At 37.8% G+C, this 13,753-nt stretch overlaps 1 protein-coding gene across 2 annotated transcripts in view; it reads left to right on the top strand.

Moving 5' to 3' along the window:
• The window catches only part of hspg2 (heparan sulfate proteoglycan 2), a 100,694-nt gene extending 95,771 nt beyond the window's left edge, over positions 1-4,923 (top strand). For both annotated transcript variants that reach the window (XM_047806927.1, XM_047806928.1), the window contains 4 exons: positions 886-956; positions 1,836-1,919; positions 2,679-2,782; positions 3,570-4,923. In XM_047806927.1, coding sequence (XP_047662883.1) covers positions 886-956; positions 1,836-1,919; positions 2,679-2,782; positions 3,570-3,742 — 432 coding nt within the window. In that variant the 3' untranslated portion in view covers positions 3,743-4,923. The remainder of the gene's footprint in view (positions 1-885; positions 957-1,835; positions 1,920-2,678; positions 2,783-3,569) is intronic.
• The last annotated feature ends 8,830 nt before the right edge of the window (positions 4,924-13,753 follow it).

Here is a 13,753-nt window from a genome sequence, read left to right on the forward strand (position 1 = left end):
AATGAGAAATCAGGAAATCATAAGCTAGAAATATCAAACAGGACTTAGATTTAACTTAACAACAAAAGCATGATAAGAGCAGGACAAAAGCAAAGATACTGAGATATGATAGGCAAATTAATCAAGAGCGATCACAGAACACAGTAAGATAACAAGCCAAAGTCACGACAGGGATTGAGACAAAAAAAAAAACAAAAAAAAAAACAAAGACAACATCATATTATCATATTAAGTAGCCTATATTATATAAATTGCAGTTGATATAATATTGAGTATATTTAGTAAAGAAATGAATGGTTACTATCCATCAGCATCATATACTCCAGGTTTTATATTCTATATGTTTCTACCTGTATATGTCCTACTCAGAAATTTTATTTTTTAACATCTTCTTTTTTTTTTTTTTGACAAATCACCACAAATGTATGTTGCATTTTTGCTCTCTAATGAATTATTAAATAGCTTTTGCATGCAAATGTTGTTTCATTTTTTTTTTGTTTAACCTTGTTTACATAGTAACGTGCATTCAATTTTTCATTATTTTTTAACATCATATCCAACATGTCACAAAAGCTATAACTCAATATATATATATATATATATATATATATATATATATATATATATATATATATATATATATATATATATATTTATTTATTTTTCATTAATGCTAAAATATTAATATTTTGTTTTGTAAACACGCATCTATGAAACATAGCCATTTATGAACATGCTATGAATTATACATAAATACATCCAAATACATGTGTGTCCTTCTTGTTAGTGATGTTAACACAATGTTAAAGTGACCTTGAGCTTGACCAGAGCAGATAATAGAAAATAATAAAAATCTTTCATTCTGTACTGTAAAACTCTTTACAGGAATTAAGAGAGCAAGGAAAGGGCAAGGATTTTATAAGTCTTGGCTTGCAAAATGGACAGCTGGTGTTCAGGTGAATCACTATATCATTTATATGTTGTTTTGGAGACGAATTGAATCACACAGACTGGTAGAAATGTTTGTTTTCAGGATTGTATATGATGCAGCTCATACTTTTATTATGCAGTATTATATCATCGAGCTAAATACTCTGTTCTGATTGGTCAGAAGGTAGAATTGTAATTGCAGGTAAATTGGTGTGGTACTGTATATGTATACCGAAGTCCTAAGAGGCCGTGCATTATTATGTTTTTTTCTTTCTTGATTTTTTAGCATGATTTAGTTTTCTCAGCGTGGGCATAACACGCTGTTTTGTTGTAATCACGACTTAGGTCTCTCGTTATCTCGACATAACAAACGTTTTGTCGTGAACAGGAATATATTTTCTCATGATCTCTGCATAAGAACATGTTTTAGAGGCAGCAAAAGAGGCAACTTAGGGTCATGGATGATCGAATGTGCTTTTACTTCGATCAGGGACTCATGTGATCGACAACTTCCACATAAATGTCCGACACTTAATTAATGAAAGCCACAGCAAAAGAACGTACAAAAAGATCGTATAAAATGAATACGTGATCGAACGAATCCAAATAAATAAATTATGTTGCGATCACGAGGAAAAATAGAACGATGATAATTTATAAAATGAATTATGCATGGCCTCTTAAGACTTCCGTATGTATAATAGGAATAAAATTGAAATTAAAAGTGTTTTACTTTATAAACCACGTCAAATGCAAAACACAAAACAGAATTATGTCACCTTTTAAGTCTGTTCATGTTTGTCTTTATTTGAATTGCATTGCAATGTTTTATATATATCATTTTCTGTCATATTTAAAATTTGAAAAATAATTTAATAAAAAACCTTTCAAACGTTGCCCCACAGTTACCAACTAGGCAGTGGGGAGGCAGAAATCCTCTCAAATGAACGCATTAATGATGGACGCTGGCACAAAATCACTGCAGTCAGGTAACTTTTCTTTATCTAGATTTAGAGCTTTACAGATTCCAGGTTAAACATTCTTACTAGTAAATTAGAAAGTGGTATTTCCAAAACAAACACTTTAAGAGCAGATATTTTTTATATATTGTTTTATCAGTAGTACCTCATTTTTCCTGGGGATTATTTGTAGTTGGGATTATTAGTATCATTGTTAATCCGTTGTATAATTTGTAATAAAAGAAAAACAATAATAATAAAAAAAACAAACTCTGGCTTTACACTGCGAAAGTAGAATACTGATCGGAAGGTCATGGGTTCGAATCCCAGGTCCACCAAGTTGCCACTGCAGGGCCCCTGAGCAAAGTCCTTAACTTTCAATTGCTTTGGTGTATGAACTGAAATAAAAATGTAAGTTACTCTGGATAAGAGTGTCTGCTAAATGCTGTAAATGTACTGTAACATGCAGGTGAATGAAATAGGTAACAAGTGTGTAAAGCTTTATTATGGTTAGTTAGTGAATGAGTTCAAATATGTAGTCAAAACGCAGGCAGGCAGGAGTAAGGCTCTATAATCCATGATCACATACTCAAGGGTAAAAAAAACAGGAAATCATTGAGCTAGAAATAGGGGAAACTAATCAAGTCAGTGACATGACCGGGGCTGAGACAGGATCAAAAAGTCAGTGCTCTGAGATTGAGATTTTAATCCGTTTGGTCATGTTTATATAAGCAATGCAACCGAATGAATCACTGAACCAGTGGTTGTGTGGTGTTTTCTTGTGAGCAGGACAGGAAAGCAAGGCTACATCCAGGTAGATGACAGGACGGCTCAGCACGGACACTCGCCCGGCAGGAGTGTCATGGTAAACACCAAGGGCAGCATCTATCTGGGTATGGATCCTCTTTACCTTACTACACCATACTGTGATGTGATCTCCTGTCAGTCAGTGATAACAGCAAATCGTGGGTGTATGTTATCCACATATATTTGAAATATTTCATGTAGCACTATTCTTTGCCTTGATAAGCATCAGCAGAAATGTAATGTAAGATGTGGGTGTCTGGCTTCACATACCTTGGAGGAATCATGTGTTCAATCAGCCTTCACCTTGTCATATGATAAGGAAATGCTGGCAGGTTGCACGGAATTATATATAATTGAAATAATCATATAATTGAAATAATTATTTCTATTATATATGATTATTTCAATTGAATATAATTGAAATAATTCTTCGGCCCCTGTGCTTTATAACGTTCGATCATAATTTAACACAATAACCTTATTCTGTTATTTAAATAATTCTGCTTAGATTTATTAAATGTCTGTTGTTATTCAGATGTATATCCTAATTGACCCCTATTACATGAGATATAGTGTGCATAAAATGTAAAATTAAAAAATTTCAATTTTGCCGATAATTTATCTAAAATATCAGCAATCTTTGGGGTAATGAGTGTTATTACATAGTAAAAATAGAAATCAGGTTTCAGTATGCAAATAAATAGTCATGTGACACATGCTATGGATGTTTCTTGTCTTGTAATGCTGTTTTTATTGAAACCCAGTCTGATAGTTTAATATAAAGAGCACGATGGATGTTAAAATCTTCAGTGACTGACAGTTTTCGTGACGTTTACAGTTTTAGTTTATTTGTGTGTGTGTTCATGGTGACAGGTGGAGCTCCAGACATGGCCACTCTCACTGGTGGGAAGTTCTCCTCGGGCATCACGGGCTGTGTGAGGAACCTGTCTCTGTTTAATGCCCGGCCAGGAGAACAGCCGTCGCGGCCAGTCGACCTGCAGCTCCACGCTGAGGACGGCAAAAACGTGCGGCGCTGCTCATCGTAGGCAAAAATGCCAAAACGCCACCTAGAGACTGAGAAACCTCTCATACACATACCGCAGGAGAGACATGAATCTCTACAGGACTTCATTTGCATTTTAACCTACACACACACACACACACACACACACACACACAAAATACAAGAGACTTCTCACACACGTACCCACGGATCGCAAATGCATTTCACCTCAGATTTAACCTCCGTACACACACTTACAGTACAGAAGAGACGTACAGGGTTCTCTGAGACAGCCAAAGTGTTTTTGCTTTGTGTTTTATCATACACACTCACACACTGATGTAATCTCTTGGTGCCTTACTGCTGCCAAAAATCTTTTTTTTTTTTCTTTTTTCTTTTTTACTCTGTGCTGCATAAACCAAAAGAAAACACTACATCTTTTACCAAGTGTTGTGTAATGAAGGATGATTAACATGGGATATCAGTTTACAGTACATAGTCCTGCAGTAGCTTTTTTTAACCATGATTAAAAAAAAATAGAGAGAGAAAGAGAGAATATCTAAGAAACAAATACATGACATGCCTTCACTGATGGCTCAGATCATATGTGGTCAGAAAAGATGTTTTTACAGCACTGAATTCTTATTTATATGCATATGAATATATGGAGCTATATTAAATATTTGTGTCAGGAACGATGCTAATTAACCCTAGCCTGTTTTTTTTTTTGTTTTGTTTTTTTTTTCTTTGAGTTGATTCTAGGTCCTAATAATGTGTCTGAAGCTTGTGCGCTGAGCTGTGTTTAATACTTGAAGACTCTGCATCCTTTTTGTTTAACTCTCTGTTTTCTCTGGTTTAGAAACTCCTAGAATGCAGGGACTGGGTTTATATACACTGGGAAGGTCCTAACTCCAAATACACTCCACATCTCAGGTGACGATGATGCAAAAGATTAGAAAAGCTGCGAATATTGAAACGGAGCGATCGTTTTATTTGGGAGATTTTTTTCCCCCGTGGTTAATATTTAAGAGAAACCATCAACCTTCCATACGTTAACCTCTAAATTACTGGTGTATATGAAAAACCCAATGGTGCTAAACATACTGCAAGCACATACTCTTCTGTTTTCTGCCAATGAATTGCTTCTGTGTTTCTAATGTAACACGTATTGTAAGTAGCAAAAACCACAAGTTTGCAATAAAAGTATTTTTTGCTTAACGCCAACCTAGAATTGAAGTACTGACACAAAATTTGTTCTGGAGATGAAAAGGTGTTTTTTTTTTATCCATATACCTGTAAGGACTCTAAGTACACAGATCGATAGCAGTACACGTGAATGAAAAAGAATGTAACTGTACTGGATTTGCTGTGGGGCAAACTGAGTGAAATCCTTCCACTTCGCCTCAGCTCACATAGGAAAACCTGTTTTGTTACGGTTACGGTATATATAGAACATTTAATGTAGAAGATCTAGAGTAGAGTTTCTCAGAGCTTTGTGATCTTTTCTTTAACCAATTTATATAGTTTTAGGATTTGCTCATAAGGTCGTATCCTTGTGTTTAAGCTTTTGACCACCACCTAAGAACCTTAAAGGTAGGGTCTCCGATTTTTGAGAAATGCTTCAGAAAACTGATTCGGACCGAATAATAAACAAAAATCAAAACAAACGTGTAGCCAATGAGCAGAAAGGGGCGTGTCTTGTCAATGTCGGCAGAGAGAGTGTTCAGTGCGCATGTGTGACATTAGCACAAAACGGTTTTAACATTGACATGGAGGCAAGGCAAGGCAAGTTTATTTGTATAGCACATTTCATACGCAGAATTCATTCAAAGTGCTTTACATAGAAATTAGAAAACAATTTATAAGAGAAAAAAAGAAAGAAAAATAAGAAACACATAATAAAATCATAATAAAAGAATAAAACAGGAGTAAAAGTGATTTGGATAAAAAGTGCAGTCAGTGTGAAGCAGCGCACGTGCTCATTCAGTAAATGCAGATGCATATTAAACAGATGTGTTTTTAATCTTGATTTAAAAGTGTCTACCGTTGAAGCACATCTGATCTCTTCTGGAAGCTGATTCCAGCTATAGGTGGCGTAATTACTAAATGCTGACGCACCTTGTTTTGAGTGAACCCTTGGTATCTCTAACTGACCTGATCTTAATGATCTGAATAGTCTGCTAGGTTTACATTTAATTAGCAAATCTGTAATGTATTTCGGTCCTAAGCCATGAAGTGATTTATAAACGAGTAACAATACTTTAAAATCTATTCTAAATGTAACTGGAAGCCACTGTAAGGACCTGAGGACTGGAGTGATGTGCTCAGATTTTTTGGTTCTGGTCAAAATTCTGGCAGCAGCGTTCTGTATGAGCTGCAGCTGTCTAATGGTCTTTTTGGGGATCCCAGTAAGGAGTCCATTGCAATAATCCACCTTGCTGGTGATGAAAGCATGAACAAGTTTCTCTAAGTCCTGTCTTGAGACAAAACATCTAATTCTGGCTATATTTCTGAGATGGTAGTAAGCTGATTTGCTTATCGCTTTTACATGACTACTGAAATTAAGGTCAGACTCTAAAATTACACCAAAATTTCTGACTTTATTTTGTGTCTTTAGACCCTTAGAGTCAAGGTGTGTGTTAACCTTGAGAGTTTCATCTTTATTTCCGAATACAATGACTTCGGTTTTGTCTTTGTTTAACTGGAGGAAGTTTTGACGCATCCATCTGTTAATTTCATCAATGCACTTACATACAGTAGAGTCAATGGGGCTGTAGTCATTAGGGGACAGGGCTAAGTATATCTGGGTGTCATCTGCATAGCTGTGGTAAGCAATTTGCTTCTTTTTCATTATTTGACCAATTGGGAGCATATACAAATTATAGAGAAGCGGTGCAAGAATTGAGCCCTGTGGGACTCCACATGTCATGGATGTCCACTCAGATTTATGGTTACCTATGTTCACATGTAACCTCTCTCTTTTAGGTATGATTTAAACCATTTGAGGACCATCCCAGAAAGCCCTACCCAGTTTTCCAGTCTATGTAAGAGTATGGTGTGATCTACTGTGTCAAAGGCAGCACTAAGATCTAGTAGCACCAGCACTGATATTTTACCTGAATCAGAGTTTAAGCGAATATCATTTATTATCTTTATGAGCACTGTCTCTGTGCTGTGATGCTGGCGGAAACCAGATTGAAAATTGTCCAGATAGTCATTTGAGTTTAAGAATTTGTTCAGCTGATTGAAAACAACCTTTTCAATGATCTTGCCTATAAAAGGAAGATTTGAAATTGGTCTGTAGTTGCTAAGTATGGTTTTGTCTAGGTTACTCTTTTTTAGGAGAGGCTTAACGACTGCCGTTTTTAAGAGGTCAGTTTCTAAACAGTTAAGTACCTTTTAGAGAAAGGATGTGGGGAGGGTGTCAAGGCTGCAAGTTGATGCTTTAAGCTGTTTCTTCCAGGGTTTTTAAATGAATTTTGTCAAATTCTGAGGAAATGACAAATTTTTGAGGTTGTTGTAGTGAGGTCTGACTGACCACATTAAAATATGAGGCCGTATTGATTGCCGTTCTGATATTACTGATTTTCTCAGAGAAAAAGGTTGCAAACTCATTGCATTTGTTGTCAGAGAGCGTTTCACTAGGAACTTGATTTGGGGGGTTTGTTAGTCTCTCTATAGTAGCAAAAAGAGTGCGAGTGTTGTTTATGTTGTTGTTTATAATGTTTGAGAAGAAGATCTGTCTAGCTGTGCCTAGTTCTACATTGAAAGCACGAAGACTGTCCTTATAGATGCTATAATGTACTTCAAGTTTTGTTTTCCGCCACATACGTTCAGCTTTTCTGCATGTTCTTTTCATGCTCTGTACCGCTGTTGTGTTTCTCCAAGGTGCTTTACGTCTGCAAGTGATCATCCTGACCTTTACTGAAGCTATACCATCAATAGCATCTTTAACTTTTGAGTTAAAATTTTCAAGGAGAACATCAACATTTATAAAAGTAAAGTTGGGTGGGGCTGATTCATTGAGGACTGTAGCGCTGCAGCTGTCATCTAACCAGGTTTCATTTAGAAACATAAAGTCCAGGTTGTTAGTGGTAATAAGATCATTAACTAAAAATGATTTGTTCTTTAATGAACGGATGTTCAGAAGTGCTAATTTAACAGTAACTGGTTTTGGCCCTGTATCCATCTCAGAATGACGTCTAATAGGCAGTAGATTAGATAGAGTTGTCGTGCGGCTGGAGAGGGCCTTCGTCTTTCTATCACATATCAGGACAAAAGGGACATTGGGCTCCTGCTTGTTCTGAAAACATTTCTGATTGTTACTGCTGTCATCGTGGGGACCCAACACATATCAGTTACCAGTGCTGTTTGCAGATGAGGGCTGGTGTGATCCCTGACATTGAGGCAGAGGTCAGAGTGCCTTTTCAGATGAAGGGGGGGCCTTAACTTCTCTTTCTAAGATTTGTTTTGTGCAAATAATTTAATTTTTTTCCTCAACACAGTTTCTGTTGTTTCTTGAGGTATAGAAGAAGTCTTGACTGGATCTGATCTGCTACGTCATTGGTTTTAAAATAAACCGAGGGAGTGAAGTGTGGGATTTACTGTATAGAATCCTATATTCTCAGTGCAAGGCAAAGTAGTGGCTTAGTGGTTAGCACATTTGCCTCAAACCTCCAGGGTTGGGGGTTCGATTCCTACCTCCGCCTTGTGTATGCGGAGTTCTCCCCATGCCTCAGGGGTTTCCTCCGGGTACGCCGGTTTCCTCCCCGGTCCAAAGACATGCATGGTAGGTTGATTGGCATCTCTGGAAAATTGTCCGTAGTGTGTGAGTGTGTGAGTGAATGAGAGTGTGTGTGTGCCCTGTGATGGGTTGGCACTCCATCCAGGGTGTATCCTACTTTGATGCCCGATGACGCCTGAGAGGCACAGGCTCCCCATGACCCGAGGTAGTTCGGATAAGCGGTAGAAAATGAATGAATGAATGAATGAATATTTAAAAATAATTCATATAGTATGGATTATAGACATTGACATTTACTGTAGCTATGCTGGAGATTAAGCAACTTGATTTTGGTAATCGTGGTTACCTAAACTTGTATAATCCAGTGTCGTATAACTAATCTCATCATTTTGATGTTGAGGATTTTCCTCTGTCTCTGACTAAAACGATGCACAAAACAATTCCTATATAATACGTCTCATTTCTCGCATTACTTATGCAAATGTCATCCAGGGTTAAACATTACTGTTATTAAAGCCTTTGTGGCTACAGTATTTACAACGTACTAGTTTTGGACTTGAGTAATGTAGCTAGGGATGAGGAACTGGCAGTGCTGGAATTTTTAACTATAAGGTAAAGAGGTACAGTTCATATTTATTTGTGTTATTATTATGTGCTACATCCCAAACACATTAATGTACTCAATCACATCTAGAGGCAAGTAAATAATCCACCATCATATTTTTTGATAGGTAAGGTTGGAGGTACCTGAGGATCAGAAAGCACACTGGAGCTGTCAGGAAATGGTGCTTTATTGGTTTTTTGATTACATTTTTTAAATATAAATTCAGCCGACTTCTGAAACTGCTTTTCTCCTGTCACAGTGGATCTGGAGGGTATCCCAAGAACACTAAGTACAATGCATGAATACACTTTGGAAGGGAAGCCAAGACACACTCACACAGGGAAAATTTAGAATAGCCAGTTTGTATGTAGGTGGATGAAAATGGTAAATCCAACAGAAAAACAAAACTCAACACAGGCAGTAACCCAATCTCACGACTGAACGTGATCGCTTCTATTTAAGAGATAACCATTTTTCCAAACTGTTTATATATAAATCGAGTGAGATTTTCTATCTGCAGTGACATTCATTTGTCCATCACAAACCTAGTTTTCATTCTGCTCACTTACATGGTTGCGCGTGTGAGGATTGCCAAATTCGGTGCTTGAACAACAATAACTGGACTGCTGAATTAGAGAAAAGTGGTGTCTGAGTTTGCAACTTGCCTTGCTAAAAAGCAACTAGAATCCTGTTGTGCTTTTTACAGTTTGACATTCAATGTATACAAAACACTCACCACCATCTTACCAGTTCATGGATATTTTTGTGAAGTTGACAGTACTGTACATGTTGTGTAGGTTAACGGACCCTACGCGCTAAAAAAAAGCATTATACATGATAAACTTATGAAGTTTATTATGTGTACTATTTTGTACTTTAATAGGAATTATTGCAATTCTTTTAAAATGGGTATGAAATATACAGTTAGGTCCATATATATTTGGACACATGCACAATTTTTGTTTTGTTTTTTAGGTATTCAGCAAAACCCAGGAGCTATAGTTATATATGTATAGTGGGCTGAAAGGGCAGTCTCTCATGTTTAATTTGTGGGTATTTAAATCCAAATTGGAGGAAGGGATTTGGAATTACAGCTTTTGAGAGTAGACCCCCCCCCCCCCTTTTCCTCAAGGGACCGAAAGTAAATGGACAATTGAATCAAAAGCTGTTTCATGGACAGGCGTAGGCTATTCCTTCATTATTTAGTCATCAATTAAGCAGGTAAAAGGTCTGGAGTTGATTCTAAGTGTGGTATTTGCACTTGGAATCTGTTGCTGTGAACCTACATCATGCGTTCAAAGGAGCTCTCCATGCAAGTCAAACAGGCCGTCATTATTTTACATTTACATTTACAGCATTTGGCAGACGCCCTTATCCAGAGCGACATACATAAGTGCTTAAATCTCTAACATTTAATACATTAATACATTCTTCAAAAACAAAACAAATCCATAAGAGAGATAGCAGGAATATTAGCAGTGGCCAGATCAACAGTTTGGTACATTCTGAGGAAAAAAAAGAATGCAATGGTGAGCTCAGCAACATAAAAAGCTCTGGCCGTCCACGGAAGACAACAGTAGTAAATGAGCACAGAATACTCTCCATGGTAAAGCAAAACCCATTCACAACATCTAGCCAAGTGGAGGACACTCTCCAGCAGGTAGGCATGTCATTGTCAAAGTCTACAATCAAGAGAAGACCTTACGAGTACAAATACAGAGGTTTCACAACAAGGTGCAAACCATTCATAAGCCTCAAGAATAGAAAGGCCAGATTAGACTTTGCAAAAAACATCTAAAAAAGCCTGATCAGTTCTGGAAAAGCGTTCTTTGGATGAATGAAACTAAGATCAACCTTTACCAGAATGACAGGAAGAGAAAAGTATGGAGAAGGCTTGAAACAGCTCATGATCCAAAGCATACAACGTCAACTGTAAAACATAGTGGAGGCAGTGTAATGGCATGGGCATGCATGGCTTCCTGTGGCACTGGATCAATGGAGATTATTGATGATGTGACAGAAGACAGAAGCAGCCAGGTGAATTCTGAAGTGTCTAGGAATATACTGTCTGCCCAGATTAAGCCAAATGCAGCAAAGTTGACTGGGACGGCATTTCACAGTACAGATGGACATTGATCTAAAACACTCTGCAAAAGCAACCCAAGAGTTTTTTAAGGAAAAGAAATGGAATATTCTGCAATGGCTGAGTCAATCACCTGATCTCAGCCCGATTGAACATGCATTTCACTTGCTGAAGGCAAAACTAAAGGCAGAAAGACCCACAGACAAAGACGACCAAACATCAACTGAAGACAGCTGCAGTTAAGGCCAGACAAAGCATCAGAAAGGAGGAAACCCAGTCTTTGGTAATGTCCGTGGGTTCCAGACCTCAGGCAGTCATTGCCTGCAAAGCATTTTCAACAAAATATTAAAAATAAACATTTTATTTATGATTATATTCATGTGTCTAATTACATTTGAGCCCCTGAAAATGGATGGGACTGTGTATAAAAATGGTTGCAGTTCCTGAACCTTTTACTTGATATTTTTGTGCAACCCCTTGAATTAAAGCTGAATGTCTGCTCTTCAAATGCATCTTGTTTTTTTCTTTCATTTTCATTTTCTTCTGAGGGCATACATAGCCAAAGTTATGAAAATTGTGCCTGTGTCCAAATATATATGGACCTAACTGTATATAAAATGAATGCCAAATGAACAGAATTTAATATTTTGCTTATTCCCACCCACTAGCAGGCTCTGTCCTATCACATGACAGCTACTATGGGGATGTGGAGCCTACCAACTGGAAGGTTGTGAGTTTGAATCCCAGGTTCACTAAGCTGTAAATGTAAATGCACTAGGAATGTCAGACATGTGGAAAAGCTAGAGCACCTTTTTAAACTGCTTAACACATAGGACAGCATAACACATAGAGTAAAGAACTAACCACCATCTTCAACACACACCAACTCAAATCAAAGACTTTTATTGTTTTGACTCTATACAGGGGATGTAATAATTATTGACATGAAACAACATTACTCACGGACCTCATGTGCTCATAAGTGCCCTCATTGTTTTTATTACTTTTATTGTTTTTACCTCGTTGTGTCACTCTGACAGACAGGGGAGAGAGAGAGTATGCCATCCTACCTGCTCAGACAACATGGTCAATATGGCTCTCTGGACATAGTTGTTGTGGGGGTTTTCTGTTGTGGTACCTCTCGAAAACCAAAAAGAGTTCATAATGTTTATTTTTTTCTTTTCCAGATGGTTATGTGGAAATTTTTAATAATTCTTTTCATAATTCTGGATTCTTAAAACTTGCCTTAACTATGGGGCTTCTTTTTTATTGTAATTACAGTGTTTATCCTTCAATAATACCCAAAAATCTTAGGTCCTTATTATGTATTTCCAATTGTTTGATCTGGAAACACATCCAAAAGGGTTACTAAGAATTACTATTCAGGAGAGCAACATTCACATTTACAGCATTTGGCAGACACCCTTATTCAGAGTGAGGTACATAAGTGCTTTAATCTCTATCATTGGATACATTAATGGTTACATGCTTAAGATGCCATGAGTTTAAAACATTGTTGGAAGTTACAATGAAAAAGTTTCAAAGGTTAAGAAGTGCTACCATAGTTGAAGGGTTTCCTGAATAAGTAGGTCTTCATCTGCCGTTTGAAAACAGCCAGTGACTCAACTGTCCGGACCCCTGGGGGAAGTTCATTCCACCACCTTGGTGCCAGAACAGAAAAGAGTCTTGTAGTATACTTGCCTCTTACCCTGAGAGATGGTGGAACCAGTAGAGCAGTGCTAGTAGATCAGAGGGTGCAGGCTGCAGTGTGAGAAGTAATGAGGGCTTTGAGGTAAGAGGGAGCTGGTCCATTTTTGGCTTTGTAGGCCAGCATCAGTGTTTTGAATCTGATGCGTGCAGCTACTGGAAGCCAGTGGAGGGATCGCAGCAGCGGGGTGGTATGCGAGAACTTAGTCAGGTTGAAAACAAGCCGTGCAGCTGCATTTTGGATCATTTGCAGAGGACGAGTTGTGTTCATAGGTAGACCTGCCAGTAGTGCGTTGCAGTAATCAAGTCTTGAGATGACAAGAGACTGAGCAGCCTGTGTTGACAAAAATGACAGAATCCTTCTAATGTTGTAGAGAAGAAAGCGACATGAGCAGGTCACATTAGCAACATGAGAGGAAAAGGACAGTTGATTGTCCATGGTTACCGCAAGGTTGCGAGCTGTGGCTGAAGGGGAGATTGGATCGTTGTGCAGGGATATAGCAAGGTCATGACCTGGGGATGAATCACCTGGGATAAACAGCAGTTCAGTTTTGCTAGGATTGAGCTTAAATTGATAAGCAGTCGTCCATGATGATATTTCTGCCGGACATGATGAGATCCGATCAGAAGCTGTGGTATCTGAGGGTGGGAAAGAGAAGATAAGTTGTGTATCATCAGCATAGCAGTGGTAAGATAAACCATCTGAGAAAATAACTTCAGTGAGTATACAAGGAGTATACAAGGAGAAAAGAAGAGGACCAAGTACTGAGCACTGTGGGACACCAGTGGAGAGCCTGCGTGGAGCAGATGTCACTCCCCTCCATGTTACCTGATATGAGCGTCCTACCAGGTAGGAAGGGAAGTGAACCGTTCCCAAGCTGATCTGCAAATCCCAAGACTCCTGAGGGTGGACAAG

Source organism: Tachysurus fulvidraco, chromosome 23 (assembly GCF_022655615.1).
Source record: "Tachysurus fulvidraco isolate hzauxx_2018 chromosome 23, HZAU_PFXX_2.0, whole genome shotgun sequence".
Taxonomy (NCBI): Eukaryota; Metazoa; Chordata; class Actinopteri; order Siluriformes; family Bagridae; genus Tachysurus; species Tachysurus fulvidraco.